This window comes from Rhipicephalus sanguineus, chromosome 2 (genome assembly GCF_013339695.2).
Source record: "Rhipicephalus sanguineus isolate Rsan-2018 chromosome 2, BIME_Rsan_1.4, whole genome shotgun sequence".
Lineage (NCBI taxonomy): Eukaryota > Metazoa > Arthropoda > Arachnida > Ixodida > Ixodidae > Rhipicephalus > Rhipicephalus sanguineus.
This window is the reverse complement of record NC_051177.1, coordinates 102,422,820-102,450,236: the sequence shown is the minus strand read 5'-3', so window position 1 is coordinate 102,450,236 and position 27,417 is coordinate 102,422,820. Positions and strand designations below refer to the sequence as shown.

At 44.1% G+C, this 27,417-nt stretch overlaps 1 protein-coding gene across 4 annotated transcripts; it reads right to left on the bottom strand.

The window, feature by feature from the left end:
• Nucleotides 1–27,417, bottom strand: LOC119383479 (uncharacterized). 4 transcript variants are annotated; one of them, XM_037651632.2, is made up of 19 exons: nt 27,030–27,417; nt 24,451–26,238; nt 22,926–22,987; nt 22,770–22,843; nt 17,421–17,749; nt 15,802–16,053; nt 15,581–15,658; nt 14,644–14,778; nt 13,739–13,844; nt 11,094–11,283; nt 9,688–9,765; nt 9,512–9,583; nt 9,297–9,411; nt 7,682–7,818; nt 7,473–7,592; nt 5,800–5,882; nt 4,519–4,560; nt 3,749–3,849; nt 1–89 (listed from the first exon to the last, which is right to left on the bottom strand). In XM_037651632.2, exons 2-19 carry the CDS (start codon nt 26,213–26,215, stop codon nt 52–54), a joined length of 3,777 nt encoding a protein of 1,258 aa, XP_037507560.1. In that variant the 5' UTR covers nt 26,216–26,238; nt 27,030–27,417; the 3' UTR covers nt 1–51. The 4 variants fall into 4 exon arrangements, with proteins under 4 accessions (XP_037507560.1, XP_037507561.1, XP_037507558.1 ...); XM_037651633.2 differs by having other exon boundaries at nt 21–83; XM_037651630.2 differs by lacking the exon at nt 1–89 and having other exon boundaries at nt 225–3,849.

The following is a 27,417-nucleotide window of genomic DNA, read 5'->3' as shown; positions in this document are numbered from 1 at the left end:
GGTGATTTTTATTTAACAACAACAAAGCTGGAACAAAGGCAGAGAACATCTTCAATCCATCCAGAAAATCGGAAATTGCAGATCTGGAACTGATAATAAAAAGTACAAAGAAAAGTTAAATGAGTCTATCAAAGCAACTACCTATATACAGATCAAGAAATAACTGGCAGCCACGGTTACTACATTTCATTGTGTCAAACTTGCACGCAGACAACACAGCCAAGCCTGGTACAACAAGCGTTTATTTAAGCCAACGAGTACAACAGGTCAATAAAACACAACAAAATACTTTGAAAGAGGGAGAGAGGGAAAGAAAGAAGCTTTACACGAGGCACTTGATCCACGGAGAGTAACATGAAAACTACAGCATGGCACAAGTGTTTCATAGTTGCCACTGCAAAACTCTTCAAAAAGAACATTTATTATACAGTAAATGCAACATTTGGTCAGTTGTAAAATATGCACATGCACGTTGGCAGCCATGTGCATATAAAAAAGTGTAAAACCATATATACATACATATATATTTGTTCACATTGTATCACCACCAACTTCTGTCCATCGGTGCTGCCCTGTCTACATTCACATGTTCAACAATGTTATTACTGAGTGTTAGTTAACAGTTAGTGTTAGTTAAAAGTTCATGTATAGGCAGAATTAAAAATGTATCTGCATGATTTTACTATCTCAGAACTGGCTGCAGCCACATAACGGTTATTAAACGAGCTTATGTTTAAGAAAGTAACTTGCTTTCAAAGCCTGCCTTAAAAACGAACCCTGTCAATTGAGTGTTCGAAAGCAGATGCTCGTGATGACAACTTTGTCTCTGAACATTCTTGATACTATGCATTTGATCCTGTAAAACTTAAAATCTTCCATACAAATGAGCAAATCAAATATTTATTCAAACCACAAAGCATAACAACGTCTATGTATATACCTCCATCAATTCCCCAGCACCCAATTGGGCACTTTGCTGTTAATCCTCTTCAAAACTAATTTGGAAGCCATTACTGTTTAAAGTCTGATGCATGCAGAGAATAATGGAAGTGGTTTAAATGCATTGTAGTCAGCATTTGCAAAATATTTACGCCAATTTTGGTGTACACAACTGCATTGTCACGTAGAGCAAAAAGTGCCCGTAAAATATCTCTCGAATACCACAAGTTGTCACAGACATTTACAATGCGGCTTTAAAATGAGAATCTGTGACACCATTTTGCAATATAACCTCTGCGTTTAAGCCAATAAAAAGGATTTCTACAACAGGGAATACAAGAAGCCCGCTCTTCCTCCACATATGTAAAGGTCCTGCTCTACCATGTAACTGCGATAAGCAAAAAAATGGGCTTTTCATGATTGTAACGTCCCATTTGGTAATGGGAACCAGCTTGACGAGCAGTTCTTGGGTGGATATTTAGGTGTGAGGAGGATATTGTGTAGCCGTATTTGCACAAATATGATAGGCCAACAGATATGACGAGATAAAACATTTCTGACACCTCAGAAAGTTCACGATGCTTGTAACCATGCTGGTTTTTGGTGTAACATTGAGATGGAAGCACCAAAGACTACTAAAACTGAAATAGTTTCACCACTAAAAACTGCACAATGCAAAAGATCGAGACAGTTCAATAGACCACACTAAACACAGCATACATAGCTCATATTCACAACACATGTACTACTTTGCTACAAAACGCATTGGTCTATTGTGCGACAGATCGAGCAACATGAGTGTCAACGCAATATAGAAATAAATGGAGATCTAAGCGCACTAAAAATCGAGCTTACAGAACTGAGGAGACACAGACTGTGCTCACACTGAGGCCAAGTAAAACAGTATTGCTACAATCAATACAGATCCTCAGCAGGCCTCCAGATTTCAACTGCATTACAGATCAATGCAAGCAGATTAAAGCACCACGTACATTTTACTCTTTGGCTCCACTCGGAACACGTCATAGAGGACAGTTCGAAAACACAAGAAGAAAAAGCGGTCGTCATTCCGGGAAGTCAGATACAGCTGGAAAAGACTCACTTGGCAGGCCTACGCTCGTGACTGATTGAAATTCAGAATGCACGCTTCACTCACCATGAATGGCTTTTTCAATGCGCACAGCAGGGGCTGCCACACCTTCTCTAACCCCTCCCCACCCAACCCTTTGCTCAAAGCAGTACCCTGTGAAACCCTTAGCATCATCAACATGCCTTGGCCTTGAGAAATGCCAGAATAAAAAATGCAAAAAAAAGGGAGAGTAAGACATATTCGTTGTATAAAACATAACCACGCATAAGACGGGTTTCTCGAGTACAGCTTCACGCACAAAACAAAGCTACACAAAACTGTGGACGAGATGCAACTACTATACAAAGCAACAGCCACACTTACGTACTACAGACACTGCAAGTGTGCGCATGTTACCACTTCAACGTCAGCAGTAGAGGATAGAAAAACACATAGTAAACAACGAGCAAGCCACAACAAAAACAGTGGCACCTGGAGAAAAGGAGGTCACTGCAGAAGTTTACGGGCTGAGCAGTTACCAGCCAAACCATACTGCAAGCAAAATCTGACATGGTGAATCTTAAGGCCCTGAACGCACTAGCGGAAAAACACACGTGGCGCGCTGTCGGCAGAGAAACGCTGCTGCAACGGTGCGGCCACACCAGATCGCGGTGAGCTTATCCATTTTGGATTGTTGCGCGGGAGTACAAAGGCTCAAATCGCTTTCACAAGGTGCATTTTGGGGGGTCACGCCAATTTCCCCCAGAAGCTTTTTTTGAAAGGGTGCAGGGGCCTCAGTTGCGCGTCAGTGACAAAGCTTACTTGTAGGGAATGAGGTATGCAAGCTTGAGTTCTAAAACCTTTCCCTTATTACACCTCTGCTCAAACCCATTCCAGAAAGACAGAATGACCAAGGCAAACCCGCGCTAAACTAACCTCCCCATCAAACAGCGTCCGGCTGGGGCCCCCCACTGTACTGAGCGCGTACGTCACGGAAGAGGTCAGGGAGCCGCTCCAATTGGTGTCCTCAAAAAGCGACACGTGGCACACCGCAAAAAATGGTGCACGGACCCATTCCTCTTGCGGCTCAGAAATGCTGTTGTTCGGAAGCTTTGGAGGCTTGCGTTTTAACAGCGACGGCGTGCCATGCGTGTTTTTTCACTAGCGCGTTCGTGTCTTTACTCAGCCATTAAACATGCACATCTCCTTCTTGCAGACATGTTTGCTCACTTGCTTATACAGAACTACCTCTAGTGTCCGCAACAGACACGAGGCGCAGCTATGCAAGATACTAAGGCGGATGCATCTTGCATAAGATGCATAGAGAATTTTGGTCAGCTTGTAGTGAGAAGTCCAATATCGCACAAAGGAGACGTTTAAAAATGGTTTTGCTCAAAATGTGGCTCTGTGGTTTGCAAAGCACGAGCAGAGGATCTTATAAAGAACCAAGCGAGCAAACGCGACTGCAGGAAAGTGGTGGCATCCCAAACATGCTGCTCTGTCTCTGATTACAAGACACGCAACAATGTGGTTTGGCCAACGCTTCCTCGTCCCGCAAACTTTTGCTGCTGACAGCACCAGAACCAGTACAAACCGAAAAAGCAAGGAGATTCAACAAACTTAAACAACTTAAAAAAAAAAAAGCCGGATGCTGAGAAAAAGATGAAAAGGAACTCGCATCTCCCTCAGCCGATCAGGACAGCAGGTCGGGAATTGGCTCGGGAGCAGGGGGGAAAATACCTTTGGGGAACTCGGCATTCAGCATTGCCGCGAGCCACTTCTCAAATTCTTCCTGGGTGGCTAGGCTCACACAGTTGCCAAAAAATGGACGGTCTCTTGTCCTACAAGAGAAATGTGAGCAGCAACAAGCACATCAATTTGAGAAATGCAAATTAGTTTTGACATGTCTAGAAACATATGTTTTGATACATCTAGAGAAGTGTTTGCCAAATGAGAAGCTTTACAAACAAGTCTCAATGAGTGACAGTGCTCTTACACGTATTTACAGCCTTGTGTCCTCTTTGCTGCTACAAATCTGCTATATTCACTTGTCATGAATTCCTTTTCATGAAACAAACAATTCTTTCTTTCTTTTGTTACATAAGCTTTAGTACACTTTTGAAAGGCTGCAGGTACAAGTACAAAGAAAAGGAGTGTACGCTGTAACTTTATCTTATGTAGTTTGTGCACACCTGGATTTGAGAATAGGGGAGCACTTTGGAAGGCTGAAAGTGGAACTGACCCACAGGAGCGGACAACCCGGGAAAATCTAGACTAATGGCACTACTTTTCTTTCAACTCTGAAGATCTTCCTAAAAGCACTGCAGCGAACTTCAAGTTCCCAAATTACACGCAGGACCCTTATTCCTTCAAGAAATTTAACAAAGTTTAAAATAATGAATGCAATAGTGTTCTCACGTGGCTGTGCTCGAGCGCAGTGCAAAGCAAAACATAGTGGTACAACATGGAAACAAAGTATCAAGAAAGATCAGATAAACATTGCTACTTGCCTCTTTATGTCTCCCTGACGCATCACAAATGTAAAATTCCACCTGCAAAAATTGAAGTTATGCAAGTGAAGCACTGAACAAGGAGTTGCACTTCGACAACATACATTCAGTGGTGGACAATACTGAAAGGAGTGCTAACAAAACTAGAGAGCTCTTTTACTGCTTCAGAGGTTTTAACTTTTTTTTTTCCAGTAGGCCAAAAGAACAAGTGAGGCTTGGCAAGCTACTGGATGTAAATTCAATATATACATTTCAGGAATGTAAGGCTGAGCTACTGTAGAAGCTGTCAGTATCACAGTGCTTTCGCATGAGTCTTGTGGGGCATATGCAAGCAAAGAAATGAGTATTTCTTGTTAAATATTAGTGGTAGTGATGAAACTTTAGCTTTTCGCAGTGGTAAAGTAAATAAAGCGGAGGATCCCCACAAGAATGTAATTTTATTTGTAATTCAGACGCACAAATAGCAATTGTTGAGCGCATAAAAAGGTTCACAATGCTATGTTTAGGCCATAGGCGTGCGCACAGGGGGGGCGGCCGCCCCTCCTAATCACCTAAGAGGGGGGCGCAAAATCCGCCCCGTACATTGACCCTTCTAGTCACCCAAGAGGGGGGGGGGGCGCAAAATCTGCCCCATACATTGACTTAGTAGAGTGGGGGCGCGCTGCGACGAACCTTTGACCCCCCCCCCTAATGGTGAACCCTGCGCACGCCTATGGTTTAGGCTGAAGCACTTAATTTCAAGTGCCAATTTATAGACTATTTTAAGGACAAGTTTCGGTGCCGCCATGCTGGGCTGTTAACCTTGCTGTGTTTTATCTTGAACAACTAAGCGAACAGTGTTACGGTGGGCGTATACACATGAAAACTGTTGGGTTGGTGCATTCGGCGTTTCCTGACTTTATCAGTTCGCGTCAGATATACAAAAATAAGAAAACATTCGTTTAACAGCCAATGATGGCGGCGCCCATACACCTCACGTAACATAGTCTATAAGTGAAGAAGAATGTAGCCAACATTGATGGTGCTGGCTACCACTTTTGCAAAGAGACAATGATAATGATGATATTCAATGCAACATTTTGCAAAGTTGACAATTTTCAAGTAAGATTAGCCATAGGAAATCTTCCAAAAGCAGGCTGAGTTCACTGAGGCAAAAAAAAAAAACTGCTCGTTTATTAAATAGGGTTAGCGATTGATACAAGAATCAAATCTCCTGGGTATGACAGTATGGAGACGAGACTGTGAAAAATCGCTACACAGAGTATGAAAATGTAAACCAACTTGGAAGGTGGGCTCCGCCGCGATTCACACCCCATGAACCAAAGGACATCCTCAATGTTCCACTGGTTCAGAAGCTGACTAGCCTGCAAGCAGATGCATTGAAAATCAGGAAACAGAGTGCGAAATTTCCTCAGCACTGGCACTTTCATTTTCTTGCAGTACTGAGTGACAATTTATAGTTGCATCAATGCAAACATGAAATTCCAGTGTTTGATGTGCTGAAACCATGACATGATTATGAAGCACACTGTAGTGCAGGAATCTAGGATTAATTTGACCACTTGGCGTTCTTTTGACCGCCCTCAAAATGAGGTCACTGGCCAGATGTCGAGCCCACAGAATTCAAGCTTAGCAGTGCAACAATGTAGCTGCGAAGCTACAATGGTGGGCAACACAAAATCACTGTTTGTACGATGGACTCTCAGCAAACGGAAATATCTTAAAACGGAATTGCTGCTTAACTGGAACAACTGCCTTTAGTATGATTGGTTTCGTACCTGAATGTTTCAACCCAGTTCATCTCTCAGTGAACAGAACTCCTGTTATTAAATGGAACATATTTTCCTGGTCCGTTCAGGTTCCGTTTATTGAGAGTCTACTGTATTTATATTGCATTAGCAGGAGCTGCAGCACATCTCCGTAACTTTACTTGAATGCAAAGCTAGCTTAGTGAGGAAAAGTTTATTTTATACTAGCAGCCTGTTATAACTGCTAACACTCTGAAGTGGAAAGCTAATTTTCCTATTAAGAAGACCTCTCTCTTGGTGATCTCCATAAAACTATTGCAATACGTATGTCGTGGTTCCCGAAAAAAATTTCTGAAGGCAGAGCAGCAGGAACAGCTTATCTATTTCAGTGGTAACAAGTTACTCTGAGTGGTATACATGTTAAATTGTCCGATAACAAGCGATAAACTGACAACCCACATCATGACAAGTAATTAACTTGCGAGGACACACAGTAGTTATGAAAATGATGGCAATGATTGCTTGGAGTATCAATGTTGATTAACTAGAAGCCTGCTAATAGGCAGTAGATCGGATAGCTGCATCCCCTAAATCTGCTGTAAAACCCATTGGTGTTCTACATAGCTACGCTACAATCTCTACGACGGAAGTTTTCCAAGAAACTATGCATGCGAACAGTAATGAGTTAGATAGTATACATCTCCGGAACTAATTTTGAATGGCATAAGACTGCTACTTTTGTCAGTACCAGCTTTTATACGTTCCTTGAAGTTCTCATTTGGAAAACCAATGAGTTAATAACATGCAACTACTTAAGGGGTCTCATTTATTTTCATCAAGTGTTTGACGTCTTTCGACAGAAAGCACAGTAAAGAACTATATACTATTTCTTATGTGTTTACTGCATGCAGTTATGAGGGGCGAATCTGCTTGCTCCGGGACAAGATTGGTGTCCCAGCCATTTAGGACACAGGAGAATTATGCTGAAACCATCCTTAGGTCCATCATACATACACTGCATTTTTATTATTGTGCACAAAACTCACTAATGTGCCTAGATCATTAGCACTGAACAGTTGAGTGTCTCATAAGAGAGACTACAAAGCAGCTTATCAGAGGGGACCAATGCAAACGTGTTATCAGTACTACTACTGCAATCTGCAATGAGTGCACATGCAAGCACCATAAAGATAGCGGAGCTCCAACCTTTGAATCTTTGTACTGCGTTATCTTGCCACCCGTAAACTCAAGGACAGATTTCTTGAAGCTCTTCTGACGGGCCTCGGCATAGCGAAGCTCACTGAACACAGACAGTGGCTGGCGATTCTGAAATGCAACGGAGCCGGCACTGCCGTTAAAAACCGGGACACTTTATGAAATGTAATCGCGCAGTGCGGGAAGTCTGTGGCACTTACCGATACGAGGGGTGCTATTTCGTCATAGACGTAGTTGTTCTTGATGCAAAGGTAATTGGACTTTGCGAACGATGCATCCCAGTTGGCCCAGCGAACGACGACTGAGAGGACGGGCTCGCTATGATGCAAAGGTCGTTCTGAAAGAATCAAGCAATGCTATAAATAAGAGCAATGTTAATAAATGTTGGAAAGTAATGTTTGGGCAACACATCGTAACGTGCACATTTTAATCATTGCATTATCTGACAGAGAGAGAGAGAGAAGGAGGAATAGAGGAAAGGTAGGGAGGTTAACTATAGAATATGTCCAGTCTGACAGACAATGCTGTGTGGCAAACTAGGTGACGTGGAGTTACGATAAAAGAACGATTAGTGCTTCTAAATCATACATTGCTAATTTTTCTGCATACATTAGCGATCTCAAAGCATACACTTAATGCATTTGTTGCCTCAAAACAATGCAGTGACTAATGAGTCAGCACAGATTAAGGTTCTATGCTACATACAGAGGGGATGGAAAGAAGTGCAAACAGAGTGGAGCACTGTTTTCATCACACTATGACCTTGGTGGCAATAAAAAGATGTCAGAATGGTTCTTGATTGTATCATGGATGACTCTGTTGACATGTTATAACCATCCGGGCTACAACCGCTAGAAAAGAAATGCAAAACAGCAGGGAATGAAGATGCCACCCTGTTTGCGTTTCTTTCCATCCCCACTGTACATTAGCTTTAACCATTTATGATAACATGCAATGAACACTTGCTGCTTTGTACTTCTTCCACATGAATATTTGCGACAACACTAACAGGATCTACTGGGCAGAAATACTCTTGTGTTCCAATGCTAGGTACACAAGCATTTTCGAAACCCAGCACCAATAAAATTCAACCAACACGGCTAGGAATTGAACCCACGACCTATCACTCAACAGTAGCAGCCACTGAGACAGTGCGGTGAGTAAGTGAGTGGCAAGAACAGTAGCCCCACTAAAAGACACAATGTGGAAATGGCGCCTGAACCATAGAGTTTCCTAAAATTAACTAGAGGGGACTCTGGCGCTGCGATCGTTCAGCTACCATGGGAATGATGGGTAGTACACAAATTTGCCTAGTCTTCGTGCTTACGGCTTCAAACGTACTTGTGGCTTTGTTTACTGCAGTGTTTTGCCGTTCGTTTCGGATAAAAGAATACACCGTTGTGAACTTCGTGACCAGGTTTGATTTGGTGAGCCTAAAAAGTTAAAGTGGTGAAGTGGAACTGCTGACTTTTGCTGAACTTCGTTTAGCGATAAAGCGGATGCAGGCGACGCAGAGCCAAACGGAGCCGAAAGTACGAAGTTTAGACAAATTTGTGTACTACCCATCATTCCCATGCTGGCTGAAGCGTCATGCGTTGCAGCTCCCATAGACAATAGCGCCAGAGTTCCCTCTAGTAAGTATTGTAGGAAACTCTATGGCCTGAACTAGACTAAGACAAAGTGAACAAAATTAAAGATCCTAAACAACCAAAGACAGTGTAAATCAGCAATAGAAATTTGGTTGAACAAGCAACCAGGGGAAATTTACATTTTTTGGTGTTTCTGTTCCACAGTGGTTTAAACTAGTCTACTAACCCAGATCTTGATCACAGACAACTTCAAAGACAGCCATTTTGTTAATGGGCTCCTTGATGTTCAGCTGCTGCATGGTATGCTTGCACAATGCACCTGCTGTCATGGCTGGAGAGAGCTGAAAAATGAACAATGAAAAACAACCGTATTGGCACTGGCACATTCTACCTCATGTGCTAAATATAGTTGTAGCACATACACAACGCACACACACTCACCTTGACATTGATGCAGTGACCCCAGTCTTTGCTGTAGACATACACACCCACTAGAATGTCACCAGCTGGTCTCTGAATGAGAAAGAAGGAACGACAAGTTGCTTGAAAGCCCTTAAAAAAAGTCATCACAGAATATGGAAAAAATAAAGAAAAAAAAAAAAAGAATACTACAATACCTGAGCAATTTTCGCTTCTCTAAGGAGATCCATGGCTGCCTGAATTCGTTTCTCCTTTTCCATCTCTGCAGGGTCCACCTGGAAAGTAGAGGTGATTTCAACATCCACAAAATATTCAGATTTGAACAACCAGTAGACTCACTACAAGAAAGACCTAAAGACACATTTGACTAACACCACTTTAAAACCCTAAAGATCCAGTGGTTGTATGCTGGTGAGTGAATCAGCTTTTTCGTGAATGGAATTTATTTGTGATAAAACTTCACAAAGCATTCACAAATTTGTAGAAAGTGCCCCAATTAGTAAACTTCACTGAAAATTCAGGCGAATTGGCAGGCATAAATGTGTTACATGTATGTTTAAAAAATTGGATCATGGTTTTTGTGTTTTCCATCTGGTGGTATGTATCACAAAGACCAGAACATGTAGAGCAGAATTCTGGTTTGAGCTAGTTGGTACTGGTTCATAACTGAGATACTTCTGGCGTAAATTGAACGAGGACACATAATACAAAAGAACGGGACGGGCGCCGAACTGTGGAATAAAATTAGTTGGAAGTTCAGCGCCTGTCCTGTTCTCTTGTGTTGTGTGTCCTCGTTCGACTTGTGCCAGAAGTATCTCAGGTATGTAGAGCACTTACTGTAATAAGATGCTGCAGGAATGCAGTGTACTCAGTTTCATACATCAGATGCAACGCTATGGAGGCTAGTGAGACTTCTTGCAGTAGATGCGTTTGCACCAAGAAATAGTTCAATGATTTTACCAACCGCAATGTGATTTGTTTTCTTTTTAGACTGAATAAATGAAGAAGCTTTGTGCCTTTGAAATAAACAAACCCCATTACACAGTTGTCAACGCATTGTCCTGGACCACATAGCGTCCCTTTATTTTCGTTTTATTGGAGTTTCGCATGAGCCCATTGCAATGCCTCCCAAGCAGGCTCATGCTCGGGTCGCACGCTTCTTTACGACTTACGACAACGAAAGTGCAGTGCGAGACACGCGGACTTGCACATTTTGTTGACTGAATTTTTTTGCATAACTTCAACAGCTTTGCACCTGATGTATGATGATGTATGAAACAGAGTATAGGAAGCAAAGATCTTCTGTATGATTCCGTGACAGAGCTCACACACACTACATTTAGATGTGTGCATGGATGCAAAAACGTGTGTTTATTCGAGCACAAATGTGATATGCTTATGCTTGCACATAAAAGGCACAATAAAAAGAACAGCAGAATGGCCAAGGTTTTTCACGCTGTACGACCTAAAATTCAGCCTGATGCATCGAAGTGTTACCTAGTGAGTGGCAGAGAAAGGCTTCATTAACGTGCCTCGATCAGACAAGTTCTATCTTTGCTTGTAAATCGCGAAGGGGTAAAAGATTAACCGAAATATAATGTACCTCGAAGAACCAAGTGTAGCCAGAAATGAGGTCAGCAACAACGTCCATGGAGGCATTGTTCTCCTCAAAGCTTGAGTTGGCTGGTGTCTCGTTTTCAACATCTTCGACCATCTTGTAAAGCACTGATGGTCCAAACACAGGTGCCAGGTTGAGCACTGGCATGAAATTCTTGTCACTGTGGTCACTGATGCTGTAAATGAGTTCATAAAGTAGCTCAACCAAGAGCAAACTTACTGCCAAATATGCCAGCAAAAAAGTTGCCCAACAGAGATGCGACATATCACTACAGGACTCTTGGTTTACAATAAGCACAGCTCAGCATCAGGGTTTCCCTACGTACAGTCGCCGACCGATAAATCGGACACCAATAATTCGGACATGCTCGGTAATTTGGACAGTCGCGCGGCGCCGCCGATCATCCTATAGAAGTAATGTGTAAAGACGACCAATATTTCGGACAGCTGCCAGACCTACATTTGATAATCCGGACCCTGTCCGAGACTGTCGCGCACGCCGAATCGCGAGCCATTATCTCCTCCGGCACCCATACCATACAAAGTATGGCCTCGGAGATCAAAACGAAAGCTAACTGGTGATCTATGAGGCTTTATTTCGATCGCTACTTTATGCCTCAGAGATTTGCAATTGAAAAAGCCAATCTTGGAGGCACTGGTCAACTGTGGGAAATCGTATCGACATCGCGAACACCCTACATTCCGGTTCCTGTGTCCCCGCGCTGTGCTGCTATTGCTCTAGTACAATCTACCAGTGACTCTACTATTGCTGCTATCGCCACCATTCTGTCGAATGTGTCTGTGGTAAAGCGTTTTGCTAAGGCAGTAACTACGATGACGGGGCCCGTCAGCGCAGTACTATCGTAAGCGTGAGGGGGCCCGTGACTGTAAAGCAGTGACTGCGGTGGTGAGAGGGCCCGTCAACGTAGTGATAACGCAAAAGTGAGGGGACCTGTCAGCGCAGTAAAATCGTAAAATTGAGGGGGCCCGTCACCGTAGTGTAATACGGTGACGGGCCTTGTCTCGAGCCCTCGCTGTTCTTTCGTCATCATACAGCGATCACGTCACACTGGCGGAGATAGGCGAACTTGGTTGCATGTAAGCGGAAGTGCGTGCAGCAATGCATTGTCAACTTTTTTCGGCCACCGGGACACTGAAGTGTCAATTAAAGTATTTCTTTTTCTGACGCATTAGTTTTTTCGGACATTTGATATTCGGACTTATCGGTCGTCAACTGTAGTATAATGTACATGTGAATGAAGCCAACAAGTTGGTTCAAGGAACACATCTTAAGCAGGGCAAGAATAGTAATAAATGAGACAGGCATGGCATATTAACACATTAACCCACATAATTTGCACACTTTCTTTTATACTAAGGTTTTAAGAAAGAGATGTGCACAAATTTCGCAAACAAGCCCTCAGTAATGTCTACTAAAATTTTCATATGAAAAATGTTGTGCCCACTTGATTCTAATAAAAGAAGTATGCTGGTTATGAAAGAAAAATCAGCTCATCAAAAGTGGCAGTAAGCGACAATAAATGCCAATAAACTGACAGCGATAAACCCTCGGCGGATGTACCACCATTTCAGAAAGCTATGCACTGCAGTTGAACCTCTCTAATATGCACAAGGAAGCAACGGCTGGGATAACTAACTATGCACTAAGTGCAATGTACCCATACTACAAGACCATACAAGCAGATACCAGTACCAGTATCTACTTTTATCGCAATTTAATAGTAATACACATAATACATCTGTACTAGGTACTATGCCTCTGCCTAACTCCATTAAATGCTTTACACCCGATGGCATTGCCCTTAGAAAACTTAACCACTGAAGTGGCTGATATACTTTCACAGGCTATGTCGATGCCCTAACATAACCCTCTGCTATGCGCTTGCTTACACAGCTTAAGTCATGTTCCTGTCCATCAACATATCAAATTAATTATTATCCTCCTCTGTTTTAATTCCTTGTACTGTGCAACGCGACGCTGCGCCTTGATGTTCTTGCGTGGTCTGCTTTCTCCATTACCTTTAAGCTGCAGCTTCACATTGTATTCTACGTTTTTTTTTTTCTGATTGCACTCTGCTCAGTGAAACCACTGCCATTCGTGACGTAGCACAGATGGCTGATGACATCTTAACATGCCTAACAGCTGTCTTCGACATGCAAAAGTCATCAGTGTCAGGCTGCTCAAAGGACAGGGCAAATTTTAACCTCACAGAGGCAGACGCCTTTCCTTCAGAGTAGCAACTGTACACTATCTGCTTGAGTGGAGATGTAAAGAATGGCTGAGACATTTACGAGGACCAAATCAAACCACCTTTACAAGATTTTGCTCGGCTAGTGCTCAATGCATTGGTATCTACGGGGTAATGCCTTCCAGGTAATTAGTGAGGACGGCGATGTTGGCATAGTGACAGGAATGCTCTTGCCTGTAGGTATTAACATGCTCAATGTTAATCAAGCAAAATCTCGCGGAAGTAACTGCATACCCGAAAGTAAACAGTCGAGATCTGCCTGAGCTTAGCGGACACACTCACAAGTTTATGCGGCAGATCCAAGCAGGAATTGGACGTCTGCCTTTTTCACTGTCCGAACAGTAAAACTTGTAGTACTGACCTTTTGAGGTGGCTGATCAACTTCTTCAGGAGCAAGTAGTTCACTGTGGGGAGCTCGTTCAACAGGTTCTTGACCATCTTCTTCCTTTCTGCTGGATTCTGGCACTCTGTAGACCAAACAGAAAAATTAAAAATCAATAATTTAACCGGAAGTCAATGGCTTCAGTGCCTTCTGAAAAAGTACTTTGTAAGGTTGCTTCCAATGGCCAACTGGAAATGTCCAGTCATACCAGCAACCAGTGCTCTCATAGGCCATGCTTCAGCCCCTGCTTCAGGAAGTGACCTTGCTATGCACAGGCTCTCATTTCTTCGTTCTTAGCGCATGGAATTTTAAAGTTGTCAAATGAATGTTACTTATGATGCCTAGAAATCCTCTATGTCAATTTCGGTGAAGTATTCTCGTTCCCTTTGTGGAGCTCACCATGTTGGTATTGGCAATCATCTTCCTTTTTAGATATGAGAAAAATGTCTGCTGTTTGAGTTTATACATTGGGCCAGATTTTATAGAATATTAATGTTAGTTTGGGGGTTCGCTATATCAATTATTGGCATGAGAAATGGAGAAGCGTCACAAAAGTCAAGAGGAAGAGAGACTGCCTGTCTGAATAACACGTCGCATAACATAAGTCCATGCAAGAGCATACTTCACATGACAGTCAAATTCTATGGCTGTGAACAGGAAATTCCAGAACAGTCTCGTATGCCTTGCAGTGATGAGCCAAATGGCAAACTGAGAGCAAGTTCTTGAACATTGACAATTTCACATGCACTGCTCTAAGAATTAAATGAATAAAACATTGCTGATTGTGCCACTTGGCAACTCTGCAACCTGTGCTTGGCTGTTATGGACAGATGGTTCACCGTAAGAAGGTACGAATATCCCCTAGGCACGGTGGTAAAACTTACTGCTTGACTGAATCCAGCTATTGAACAGCGAACTTGTCAGGAGGCAGTCCTTGAAACTCCTCAAGTAGCGCTTCAACGCATTGGAAACATCGTGCGGAGAGTATTCCTCAGTAGTCAGGTGCAGGTCCCAAGGGTCTGAATGTGAACAAGGTAATGATGGCATAAGCGCTAAAGGCCGGATGCCACTAATGTCCCCAATTTTCATTATAAATAGCTTCAGCACATACACCCAAAAAATCGTGCCGTTGTTCACACGTGTTCGGTACGTAATGAAATGAGAAATGGAGAGGTACTGCAAGAGAAGAATTGAATTTTGACAAAACTGGTTTTAAACATTTTGTGTCGCAGGAGTGTGCACTGTTGTGCACGTCCTATGCTAACTGAAGCTGCCGTTTAAAAGTTCATTGCCCATGTTACTGCTAACATCCTATGAAGTACAGTTGTTTTCTTCAGCACTTTGATGGCAGATAAATAAAGGAGGTCAACTACACTATTTCTTACAGTAAACAGATATCAGTGCTGCACTTTACACAGACACTGTGCATCTCAGCTTCGCATCCCCCCCCCCCCATCAAACCTTAATAGGAAATTATTAATGTTGTTGCAAGAGATGAGCAACCTGCCGAGCTGCACAACTAAGTACTGGGCAACTGTCCACTGTCTGCTGCGTGTGAAGGTGCAATGAAACTATTGCATATCACTCTAGAATTTTAAAGTTTTATAACATTACTTTCCTTCTGCCCCATTTTTTGAGGAACTCACGAGTGAATGAATATTTAACAACTTCTAAGTCTGTTGAATTGGCTTTTCCACAACAGAGGTTATGATCAAGGACATGTATAAAACTAGTCCCTCAGTAAATTAATACACTCCAAACTCATTGCACTTGAAGGGCTGCGAAACACAGTGTGCATACAATGTTCAATGAACAACTTACTCTGCAGCATGTGTTCCACCAACTTCTTTATCTTGGAACTAGAACCAGCAAGTCGGTAGATACCAGTCAACAGGGTGCCTGCAGAGTGGACCAGAGGGCGTTTCATTACACTAGCAAACAAAACTTTGGCAGGAAAGCTTTGTCTGACAACTGACTGGCCAAAGGCAGCACCGGCATGCTAATGCAATAGCTTCAAGACAGAAGAAAGAAGCTGTACACACCATGTGTGCTAATGAAGTTGATGCAGCGGTCCACGGCCACAGGGATGCCCTCTTGGGTGATGTACTGCTCGGACAGCGGTGCATCCGGAGGCGTCTGCCACGCCGTGGTGACAGATGCTAGCCAGGATTCTGTGTGCTTCGGGTGGTCTGCCTGAAGGTAAAGCACCCTTCCAGGGATTCTCACTTGGAACGAAGGACCTCGTTCCTGAGCCCCTCCGAAGGTCAAGTAGGTCTGGTCAGCAGTTATCTTGCCTGTGAAACATTACGAAAGAACACAAAACAAGATGCGCTTAGCACATGGCCACATATGTGACAGCACAAGGTTAACCCATTGTGGTCCGTTCTCGGCCCCTGCCCGACAACATAACGAGGCCGCAACGGTCCGTGGTCAGGCACTGCTGGATAAGTTCTTTCGTGGTTGATTCACGCGTGCATGCGTTTTCTCACCACATTATGTGCCATCAGTGAAAGGGTAAGTAAACTTTTTTTGCTTGAGCTCTGGGTCTTTCAGTATCAGACCAGAAAGTACTTCTGGAAGGTGGGAAAAGGTTTCGGACCGCAAAGGGTTAAAAGAACATGCCACGGAGGCTTAGTAGCTAGGGGATTCTGCTATTGAGCATGAGGTTATGGAAGTTCAACTCCTGGCCACATTCTGAGATGGGTGGACCCCAACAATACTAATTTACCGAGCTTTGTGTCCCCATAAAATAACATCAGGTGGCAAAAGTTAATTCAAGCAGCATACATCAAGGCCATGGCGAATCAGTCCTGTGAAAATCTGCAAGATGAAATGTAAAAATTTCTTAGCTTCACACTACAGAGTAGTGTGAAGCTATGAAATGAATGAAAATAGGGGAATTAAGCTTTGAAGCTTTCGAAGATGCCTGTAAAGGTTTCTTTTATAGATCCACTTTACTCTTAGGTGTCTGAAAAATTTGCCCACCAATAGCTCACCACCTAGTGTGCAGCTTTGGGACTTGGTAAACCTCACAATTTGAAGGGACACTAAAGAGAAAAGCAATTTTTCTTGTACTGGTAAACTTTTATTTCACAATACCAAAATAACCATGCTTGCCGCGAGAAGACACTTGCTAAGCGAGAAAATGTGAAAAAAGATGGTGTCGGTGGCTGCATCACCTTGATGTTCCCGCACCAATCACAGTGATGTCATAAATACTAGGGCCTACGTAGTTCCTAATCATCAAAAACAATGTTGATTGTCCTCTGAGGAGGCCAGGGACTAAACGTGCCTAGTTTCAGGAAATTTCATCGAGACAATGTTGCTAAAATATGAAAAAAAAACTTGAAATAAGTGATGTCACATGCGGAGATTCTGGCATGAAATTTCAGAATGAAAGATTGACTTCGATGCTCTCTTCTTTCAGTAAAGCTATCATGGTAAGATTAACGACAGTAGAGTTTTCAAAGTATAATTTATCAGTCTGAACTGATTTATTGTTTCTTTTTAGTGTCCCTTTAACTATTTAAGTTCTGGTCATCTTTAACATTTGATTCAAAGGTTACAAGGAAGGCCAGGACGCCAGTGAAAAGTCGCTTAGGTCACTTGTCTAAAACCTTTGTAATGCAATCCCTTTCCAAACATGTGCGGCTTTGCTTACCTACGGACATGACCTTGTGCAAGTCGATCTGCTCCACGTTCCCGGGAAGGTGTATGCCAAGAGATCGCCCACGAAGCACTACGCCTGCCGTCTGCCAGAAGCCGCTGGTGCCTTCCTTGAGGTGCAGCCGGCCGGCATGCTTGGGCTCGCCATGCAACTGGCGTGCGCTTAGGCCACTGCTCGTCTGCGGCGCTACCAGGCGTGCCAGTCGCTCGAGCCACTCCCTTCGCTCGGGCAGCGTTTGCACACCCAGCAGGAGGGGTCGGTTCTGCAACTGTAGCGCTTGTATCTCAAAGCACCACAGGTTGGGCACAGTGGACGTAGCTGGGCTGAATGCAAAGGGGTGAAATTTAGGAGGGCATTTTAACACAAAAATAATTACTCACCCGACATACTAAACGACGTGAAAATTTTGTTCATGCACTGAACGGTATTGTAATATGTTAAGATATATTTATCAGCCTCTAGCTACTGTTTTGATAAGGGGGCTTGTATACATCAAAATAAAGTCTGGTTTTCTGATTTCAATGGCAATACTCACAGATCATCTTCTCTCACTTGTACCTCCTGCATATTGGAAGCAGGTGTGCTAAGCATCCACAGCCAGAACGTGAGCATCGTAACCACTCTGCTATCCAGGCCCGATAGCAGAACAGGCATTTATGGAAACTATGTGATTGCGTTGCTATGCGCGAAAGAATGAGAAAAAGAGAGAAAGAGGAAGAAAGATGGAGAGAAAGACAGAAAAAGAAACAGAGCAAGGGAAAAAAAGAGATAGAGACAGAAAAAAAGAGAGAAAGAGAGAGATAGAAAGAAACAAAGAGAGAAAGAAAGCCTAGAATAGCCACATATACTACAGTATAGCAAGGGAGAGGGAAAGGGAAGTGAGGGCGAGGGGAAGGCCACCAGCTACGCTGTTTTCAGTGTCTTTGTACCAGCAGTGCATAGCTGCCTCACTTTGTTCTTCCAGCCACTGCTTGACATTTTTTTGGCAACTTGCGCTCAGAAAGGGGCATGCAGGGGAGGCAGCAAGCGCGTTGTTAGTTCATCGTTGTGGAAAAGCTTTTTGTCGTTGTGAGAATAGTCAAAATCTTCAGAATGATGAAACCATCATCAGAGTGCTGAAAATTTCCTAACAGCGCTCTTCTTTTCTTCCTTATTGTTGATTACAAGCAAGTAGCTGGCCCTTTCCCATGAGAAATTAGCAACAAACTTAATTGTGCTAACTGGACTTTGTATTTGCTTCATGTTTTTTTTTTCAAACACCAAAAACTTTCTTTTTAGAAGGAAAATGTTCAAAATCAACACTTAAGGGGGTACATGGTACCTGGAGCTATTTTTTTTATTTATGAACCAAATTCAATTTAAAAGCACAGGTATATGTATTTTGTTGTGCTGATTTCAAAAATGCAGTGATTTTTTCTGTGACTCAATTAGTTACCGAAATAATTAGATATTAATTACTAATAATTGGTGAGATAATAGATAAAAATCTACTGAGCAGAAAGTTAAATTTAGTGCATGAATGCAAAGTAGAATACATAAGGATTGAACTGCTGCAAGCAGTTTTCAAATCCAACAACAATTAGCAATTTAGGAGCTCATCAAAGCTTAGATGTTTATGTCACAGCCACTAATGAACTTGAACAAAAGCAAATAAAAAGTTATAGAGAGAGAAAACAAATAATCTGCTTGCAGCAGTTCAAGCTTTAGGCATTCAGCATCATATATAAAAAAAAATTACAGCTGTAGCTGTCCTAGGAATTTAGATATCACTGTACCAAACAAGAAAAAGGAGTAAAAAGCTTGTTCTGAGAAAATCGCGAAAAACGTAAACAGCTCAATTTATTCCAGAATATCATAAAATATTTACAATTTACCAGTTGTAAATGATCAGTAGCCCCCTGGCACATAGTCTGTCTGCACATTGTTGCCTGTGTGGCGTTTTTTCAGGGCTCGGTGCATATTTTCTGCTGATGCACGCTTTCGAGTTGAAGCTTCCAGGCGCCGCTGATCTTTTTCAGCCATACGATTTCTGCACAGTGTGCTGGGGCTTAGGCTCAGCTCCTTTAGTATTGATGCAGTTGCTCTCACATTTCCTGCATTAAACCTTAGCACTGCCTCCGCCACAGCTGCTTTTACGGTAAAAAGGGAGGCATGGCGCTCCTTCGGTGCAAGCGACCATATGACCGAATGGAGGCTCTCATTGCTGTTTTGAGTCTTCCCTCGCAGGCACCTCTCAAGCAATTTTCTGTTGCTGAGGCGTTCGTATATAGGCAACAAAGCCTGACAAACATGAGGAGGCAGGTTGCGAGGGTGTTTTGGTGCTGGCTCACCCCTAGCCTCTGCGGCATTTTGGCGGCACCACGAATTGGGGCCTGTTGGGCAGAAGGAATGGTTTGACGCAGTGTCGTTAGACGTTATGTGATGGTAGGTTGCCATCACTGCCTTGTGCATGGCATCCACATCTCCTTTGTGCGTTTTTAGTGCCCATCCGTAATAGGAGCTTAGCCGCGTAATTAGGTCAGCTGTGAGCCGACCTTTTCCGCCAAGGCTCTCAAGGCCAGAAGCTTTGCTTCTTGAGACGAGGTTGCATAGTGCCGTGCCCATACGTTTTTGTACGTGGTTCACGCAGTCCTCTTTTTCCACTTCTACGTAACTGTAAACTTTCTCCTCTTGGAGTGCGAGATACGTACGGCTGTCTCCATCACTAAGTACTGTAGTGTACCGAAGACCGTGCCGCTCGAGGGACCGCTTCCATAAAATAAGAGCTGCCTCCACTTCCATTTCTCCTGACTTTTTGTTAGTGTTCTTCTCACACTTGTGGCCTTTCTTCCAGCTTTCGAAAGACGGATCGCCTTCCTTTGGGCCCGTCTCGCATCCCGCGCAGAAATTGCTCAGGACAACGTAGTCCAAACAAAGCCCCGTGAACAGTTCTATCACGGTGCCGACGCCGATGTGCGAGGAATGTCCGCGAGTCATCCACGACCCATCGTACGACACCGCGATGTTTCCGGGGTTGCTGAGGCACAAATCTTGATAGAGCTCGCGAACCGAGCGCGCGCACTCGCTTGTCACATTTTTGGCCGCACGATCCGCTGCGGGAACCAGCTTACCTTTGAGGTAGCTTTGCCACGTCTTTGTGTGGAGGCCGCGACGGCTAATGTTCATCAGCGAGAATATATCATTAAAAGCTGTTTGTCGGTTTCCTGTAGCTTGCATGGCGCGAGCCGCGAGAACATTCACACAGAACGGGTTTGCCTTCAGTTCACCACGGACGCGCGGCGAGCTCCAAGTCCACGTCACGTCACTGCAGTTCGTGCACACGAGACGCAGCTTGACGGCGAGGCCGTATTCACGATCGTCTCTGACGATTTCTAGGTCACCAGCACTGCATAATTTACATTTCGCATGCACAAGCAGAGTGTTCACCAAATCTAAGCTTACAATTGTAAACACACTCGCGTCAGGCGTTTCACATGCGGCATCGGCGTTGTCGGTCAGCAGATCCCGTTTCCTTTCCGTCGCGGGGGTGGACGACAGCTGCAGCAGTTTATCTTGAGCTCTTTTTCTGCCCTCTTCCAATTCTGCGGGCTGCAAAAACTTCGTATCGCAACGCACGCGACCGTCGGCACCTCCGCACGACGACGGGCTTGTTAGGCCTAGGTCCGTATCGGCGGCATCAGCAGAGGCGGCGGCCGCGACGCTTTCGACGTTCAGCTGCGTTACACTCCTCTTCCTGATGTTCTCGATAAGTGCGCGTCGCAGCTTCTTCGCCCCAAATGCTTTTTTCGTGTGCGACTTCTTCCGAGCCATCGTTCTACACTTCAGCCACACCGGCGTTGGTCACACACTGAAAACATGGCGCATGGCCGACAGCGCGGATGAGCGCTGTGCAGACGACAAGAAAGGAATTCCGCCAATCGTATGCCGAACTCAGGTCACGTGCGCTGGGCAACGAATGAGGGCTTGCGCTGGGACTCTTTTTTCGCGCGCTTTTTTGAGAAAGCCAATGGCAGCATAGAACAGGAGTTGGCAGGAAAATGAAGAAGAAAAATAGCTCTTTCAAACGAGACCAAGATAGCCACGCTACGACGCGTGAAACGGCCGCTGCGTTTTGCGAAAAAAGGGCCTTTTTAGCAATAACTTCGGCTGCAATTCTGCCAGTATTGCTGAAATTGAGTTATGCTACGGCTAAAATATTAATGCAAGAGCTGAGAAACTTTGTGTAGTCGTGTAATAAGACCTCTAGATTTCGAAAATGCCATTTTCCAAAACTCGATTTTTTCGCGATTTTTTCGTCCCAAAGACCCGTGTCCCCCCTTAAAGAATAAGCATTTTAGGGAGAAAAATTCTCAAACAATCGAAACTATTAAGGGGTTAACCATATGGCGTCTCCACTTCATCTCAACATGTTGAGCGCAAGAAAGGACAGCATGTGAGTAACTCATTGAGCCAAGACCGGGCAAAACTGATGATAGCTAAGGCAACGACCCCTCCATCATCTCCATCCTCCTGACCCTTTCCTTGTACAGAAGACTGTAGGATTGGGCGCGTTGGTACAACATGATTGAGAGTGCATATCAGCGCAATAGACAAGAGGGGACAGAGTGCCGAGTGTCAGCGCTCTGTGTCCTCTCTTCTGTCTCCTTTAGTCGTTTGCACGGAAATGCACTCTTAATCCTTGTACAGACTGTTAGGAATTTCAAACAAAACTTTAATCAGCCATGATTCATATCTTCTCGTTTGTCCTGTTATTTTAGATGCGTTTTATAGCAATGACAGCAGTAATATAATCTCAGGGACCAGAACCCAGCTCGGACACCACTGTAACTGCTGGGGAAATATAAGCAGCCAGTAACGACTCATTAGGCCCATATGCAAAAAGAAAAAAAAAGAAAGTCTTGGAGACAAACTCCACAGCAGATGCTGTTGGTGCATCATTTACTTGAGGTACAGCAAGCTGCTTGATTTTTTTCGTATTGCCTGCCCTGTAACATTGCTCTGTCGTAATTATGAATTGCATAATTCAAGTTTTCACAAAAGAGTCGTGTTTCTTTATACTGAGCTTGAGGAAAACTAAACAATGTTTCCAAACTGTTCAATGATAATGCAACAATCCTATCATTAGAGCAGTGCTGCTTTGCAAATTAAACTAACTCAAAAACACTTCTGTAACCATAATTCATGAACAATGCAATGATGTATAATCACTGCTTCAAGCATGCATGATGCGCATGACACACGCAAATATACTTACACACTTAAAGAATGAACTGGAAGAAGAACAAATAAAGTGCAACGCTGAAGCAGATTCACGGTGACAAAAGATGAAACCGAAAAGACTACCTCGGTTCGTTTCCAGCTACAGCAAAAACGGCCCCAATATCTTGAGGTGCCAAGGCGCCTAATGGAATGGTATCCTAGAGAAAAAAAGGAAGGGCGCACATTAAGTGGCAGGTTACTGAAAATGCATGGCTGAAAGGCGAGCGTCATAAACCACACCTTTTCTGATGCATAGTAGCTCCAACAGCCATCGTTAAGCGTGCACCAGCATTTCTGGAATGCTGAAAAAAAAAATAACAGAAGCATTACCTCCATCGAAGAAGCGTGCAAAACGTATAAGCTTGGTGAGCGTGTCAGGCACTCAAGTTTATTCATTATAGCTCAGAGTTTACGTGAAATGAAAGTTAAAAAAAAAAATGCCCATGAAAGAGGAAATGACAAAAGAGAGTTTGTATTTTCAGCATTTATGTTAGACCTGCAATTTCTAGATGGCCCAACATACACGGGTGTCTAGTGATGAGTGTTTGGCTTCAAACCAACCACATGAGAGTCAGGAGGTGCACTTTACCACCCAAATTCGTACAATACAGAAATTGGTGAGCTTCGTGTTAGCAGAAATGGTGAAAGGATTACACCAAATCCTACACACATTAAATATGTACTCTGTGTGTGCATAGAGCAAATAAGTTTGGCAGTTTACCTTTAATGCCCTACCCTCACTGCGTTCATTTTTACAGTTGACGATAAGATACTTTGTGTACATTGTAAACTTGTGTACAGAGCATACAAGGACGAAAGGATAGAAAGAATGACAAAGTAGAACGCGGTATACTTACTGTACACAAGTTAACAGTAGAATACCAGCTAGCCCGTACTCAAACCCCACTTCAGTTTGTGTGCAACCTGCCCATGTAAGTACAACGCACACCAAACTTGAGAAGAAATAGTGCTTAACTGTGAAGCACCTTGGAATAAATATCAGGCAATAATAACTGGTTTTAAATAGTGCCAGTCAAGAAAAAGTCAGAGTGGGCACAAATATGCAAGTGATGACAAGAAGGCAGAACGTACAAATTCTACTGCATGGCCGCACAGTTTAGTAGAACACTTTCATGGGGATTATTCAAGGAAAATCTCAAAGTATGCTGTGAAAGGTTAACAGACAACAGTGTATGAGTCAAATGTATCTGGCACAATGCCTGTATCTGCATATAAATCAATCCTCACAGTCACAAAGGCCATCCTTGTAATACTAGTGCTCATTATATGCAAGCCTGACTGTACAACCTTTTCAAGCAGCTGTTAGAAAAAGAAAAAAGTCTGTAACTACAACACATCACAGTAAAGCACCAGACTGCACAATAAATAAGATAAAAGGTAAATCTGAGTTTATTCTAATGGTTACAGTATTGCTCAAGGCATGAAGAGTAAATATATCTTCAAAGTCGCTAGTGAGTACTCTTTCCATAAAAATCAAAATATGAATTCAAGCAACAGTAATGCGTTCTAAAATGAGAGAGTTTTAATGCCAGGGATGCCTAGCAGTTGGGTCCATGCGTTCTAGTGTCTTAGTGTACACCTCCCTGCTCTCTTCTGTTTGACAACTTCACCTAAAAGGAGTACAAAGGAACGCAAGGGCTTACGTATGCAAGCATCTTTGGGGGCCCCGGCACAAAAATCTCTATTACTAATGACAAGGTAGCTTAATACCTTAGCATGCAAAATGAGCAAGTCAACATCATACCTTTGCGATTTGATCCAGCTTTGTAAACATATCCAGAGAAGTCCAGCTTGTCTGCAGCCCAGCAGTCTTCAGATTGCAGCGAAGAGGAGTCGCTTGTCGCAGATGTATCTTGCCTGGAGGGACAGCGATCGCTCACATCAGCAAAAGCTCTGTGCCCGAATAGGCTTTCAAGTTGCGGAGAGTCTGGTGCACTATGAGGAGCATTCGACGAAGCGCTTCGTTGGGATAGGGTGGGGCTTTGGTCGAAATCAGCCTTGAAGGCAGCTGGAACAGGGTGCTGGCTCGGGAGAAGAGCACGATAGAAGGTAGATACCGTTTTAGCTCGAGGGCTGGCCTTCCCTTCATCTGCGGAGTTTGAGAGTGGTGTGGAGCACTTCGGCTGCTGGTCAAGCTGGTTCCGCCTTGCGAGTGAGGTTCTAACTGCTGGAATTGGGACCTGTGGGTCAGGCAAGCATCTCGTTGGAGGCAATGCAGCGGCAGTGTTGGTCCTCGGGGGTATTTCGGGGGGCTCTGGTTCGGGAGGTGGTGGCGGTGGGTAGGATGGCGGAGGAGTTATTAATGGCAAGTATTCAGATTCTATATCATCCGACATAAAAACATCAAATGCATCCATGAACTCCGAGTCCCTGGGTGAATCTGAGAGTGAAGTAAAAGCTGCCCGTTGCGGTGGGATGTCGTAGACTTGAGATGAGCCCGGGAAGACAAAAGCGTTCCCTGGAGGTGAAATGCAAGGCCTTGGGAAAGGTTTGGGCACTTCGTACAGCATTGGTGTCGAGGAAGGTGAAAGTGAGTCTTCTTGTGCCGCGCATGCAGCAACTGGAAATTTAGGCTCTTCATTGTCCGAGGATTTGCGTTCCTTTGGTGTCTGTGTGTCACAACTGACGGGAAGAGGCGGAGGTGGAATTTCGTACGATGGAGGTGTTTTGAATGAAACGCTTTCGTATTCACTGTCAGTCAGTGAGATTTGCTTCCTGAGGCTAGGAGGTGTGTCATAGGTCGGTGAAACCAGATCTTGCTTGCTTGGAGGAGATCGGTGGACAGGAGACTCATAGAAGACACCTGAAACAGACAGCTGGGGCGGGTTCCAAAACACACTCACATCGCGCACTGGCTCTCCAAACTCCTGAGGAGAGCCCTGTGGAGTTATTGGTGGAGTTCTTGGGCTTTCATCTTTGGCACTTGCATCTTCCGGAAGAGACTCAAGAGACTCAACGGCACTTGAACTGCGAGCCTCCTGCTCTGCAATGAGCTTCCTGTTTTTCTCCAGTACTCCTTGAGGTACATCTTCGTAAATGTGAGGAAAAAGTGAAGGTGGCAACTGCGGTGAATTGGGAGCTTCCTCGCCCTTTTGCCGCTGAAGCTTTGGCCTGTTCCTTTTAAGGAACATTATAGAGTCGGTGTCGCTGATCTCCGGTGCGCGGTTTGCTCTAGGTGCTTTTTCTATGCTGGTAGCGGCTTCCATCTTGTCGTCCATGAGCAAGTAAATTGGGTTTGTGAACTGCTGTGCCATTGGCTTCTGTGTGTGAGACAAACAAGGTTGTGCCGCGGATGGCTCCATCACAACTTCCGATGCGGCCACAGAACTGTCTGGAACATATCTCAAGCTCAACGGCTCTGATGATGTCATGTCCTTCTTAGGTGCTTTAAATGAGAGTGAACGACATGGGACTTTGGTGTCGAGCGAGAGCGGCGGGGAAAGGCCTTGTTCTGTGCCCGACGCAAGTGGCTGCGGCCTTCGTGGAAGGATCGGGGGAGGATTGTTCATGTCTCGGTGGCTTTCATGCCAAGCTGCAAAGCATTTTTTTTTCCCTTTTAAGAAACGTTACTAAAGCACTAAAGCAAACTCAAGCTTCAACGTTTTTGTCACTGCACAATGGTTGGCACAAAAACAAAACATTACTCGAGTATTGCTGTCACAACACAAAAGTACAATAAACTTGTGCAAAAATGGAGACTGATTTTTATCCGTCATGCCACAGTACGAGAAAATCACAAAGCGACATCGCAGCAGGCTTTCCCGTAACACGTCGAGCGCGGCAACAAAAAATAAATAGCAAGCCTGGACACCTGCGTCGCCTTTCCCAGAGAAACTGCGACATGTCATGCACGTGGGGCGGTCAGAACGGCAGTGTTACGTTGATAGGGAATGAAGCGGCCGGTATGAATCACAGAGCAGCCGTAGTACGCCTCCTCTGGAACAGCACCAAAGTAGACAAAAGAGGGGCATAAAATTGCCAGCTGCGAGGCGCTACTGTTCAACTAAACGCACCATTTTGAAGGCCTTCAAGAACACTCGCCGATAGTCCAGGCCAAGACTTCAGACAACACGGTGCACTTGTTGCGCCGTCCCGTCACGAACTTGGGAGAAGGAGAAGCTCAGGCTAGAGAGCCGATCAATTGTGTCATCTATGACTCACGCGCAGATTCCGCGTCGCCTTCTCATATATAGGAAGTACTCCGGCAATAACAAGTGCCAATTAATTTCGAGGTGTGAGGATAATCTATGCCGCGACGTATACTTTATCGTTCGCATTTGACGCAAGAAGAGATGACTAAAGAAGATAAAAACACCAGCTTACCTCACTCGGGGACGGAGCGTGTTGTCAAAGCCACGCGCGTATTTGCCGGTACCGCATGATACACGAGTGTTAAAGCATGCTTTTAGCCATGCACAAAGCTTACGATTTACGACTTCGTCAAGTCAATCCTGTATTTACTGCGCCAGCCAACGGATGTCCGGCGATTCCAAGCTTCTAGCGATCGGCAGCAACACTTTGTCAAGGTCCTCCCCGAATTGTTGCGCACTGTTCAATAACTTCGCGTCACAGCATCTCGAACGACTTCCACGTGACGGCCTAAGATGATCGATACGCAGAGAATGTATTAGGAGTGCGTACAGCTGTTTACCTCAAGGAATACATTACGCGCAATGTAGACAGGGCGGCAGAGCAACATGCAAGCATGGGT

Bases quoted from the DNA above. Each gene is read 5' to 3' on its own strand.
- LOC119383479 (XM_037651630.2), bottom strand. From the start codon at position 26,215: ATGAACAATCCTCCCCCGATCCTTCCACGAAGGCCGCAGCCACTTGCG. The intron at 7,819-9,296 runs GTTAGTAGACTA...TGATTCTTTCAG, and splicing joins TGTCTGTGATCAAGATCTGG to AACGACCTTTGCATCATAGC. The intron at 7,593-7,681 runs GTAAGTGCCACA...GTTGCATTTCAG, and splicing joins AAATAGCACCCCTCGTATCG to AATCGCCAGCCACTGTCTGT.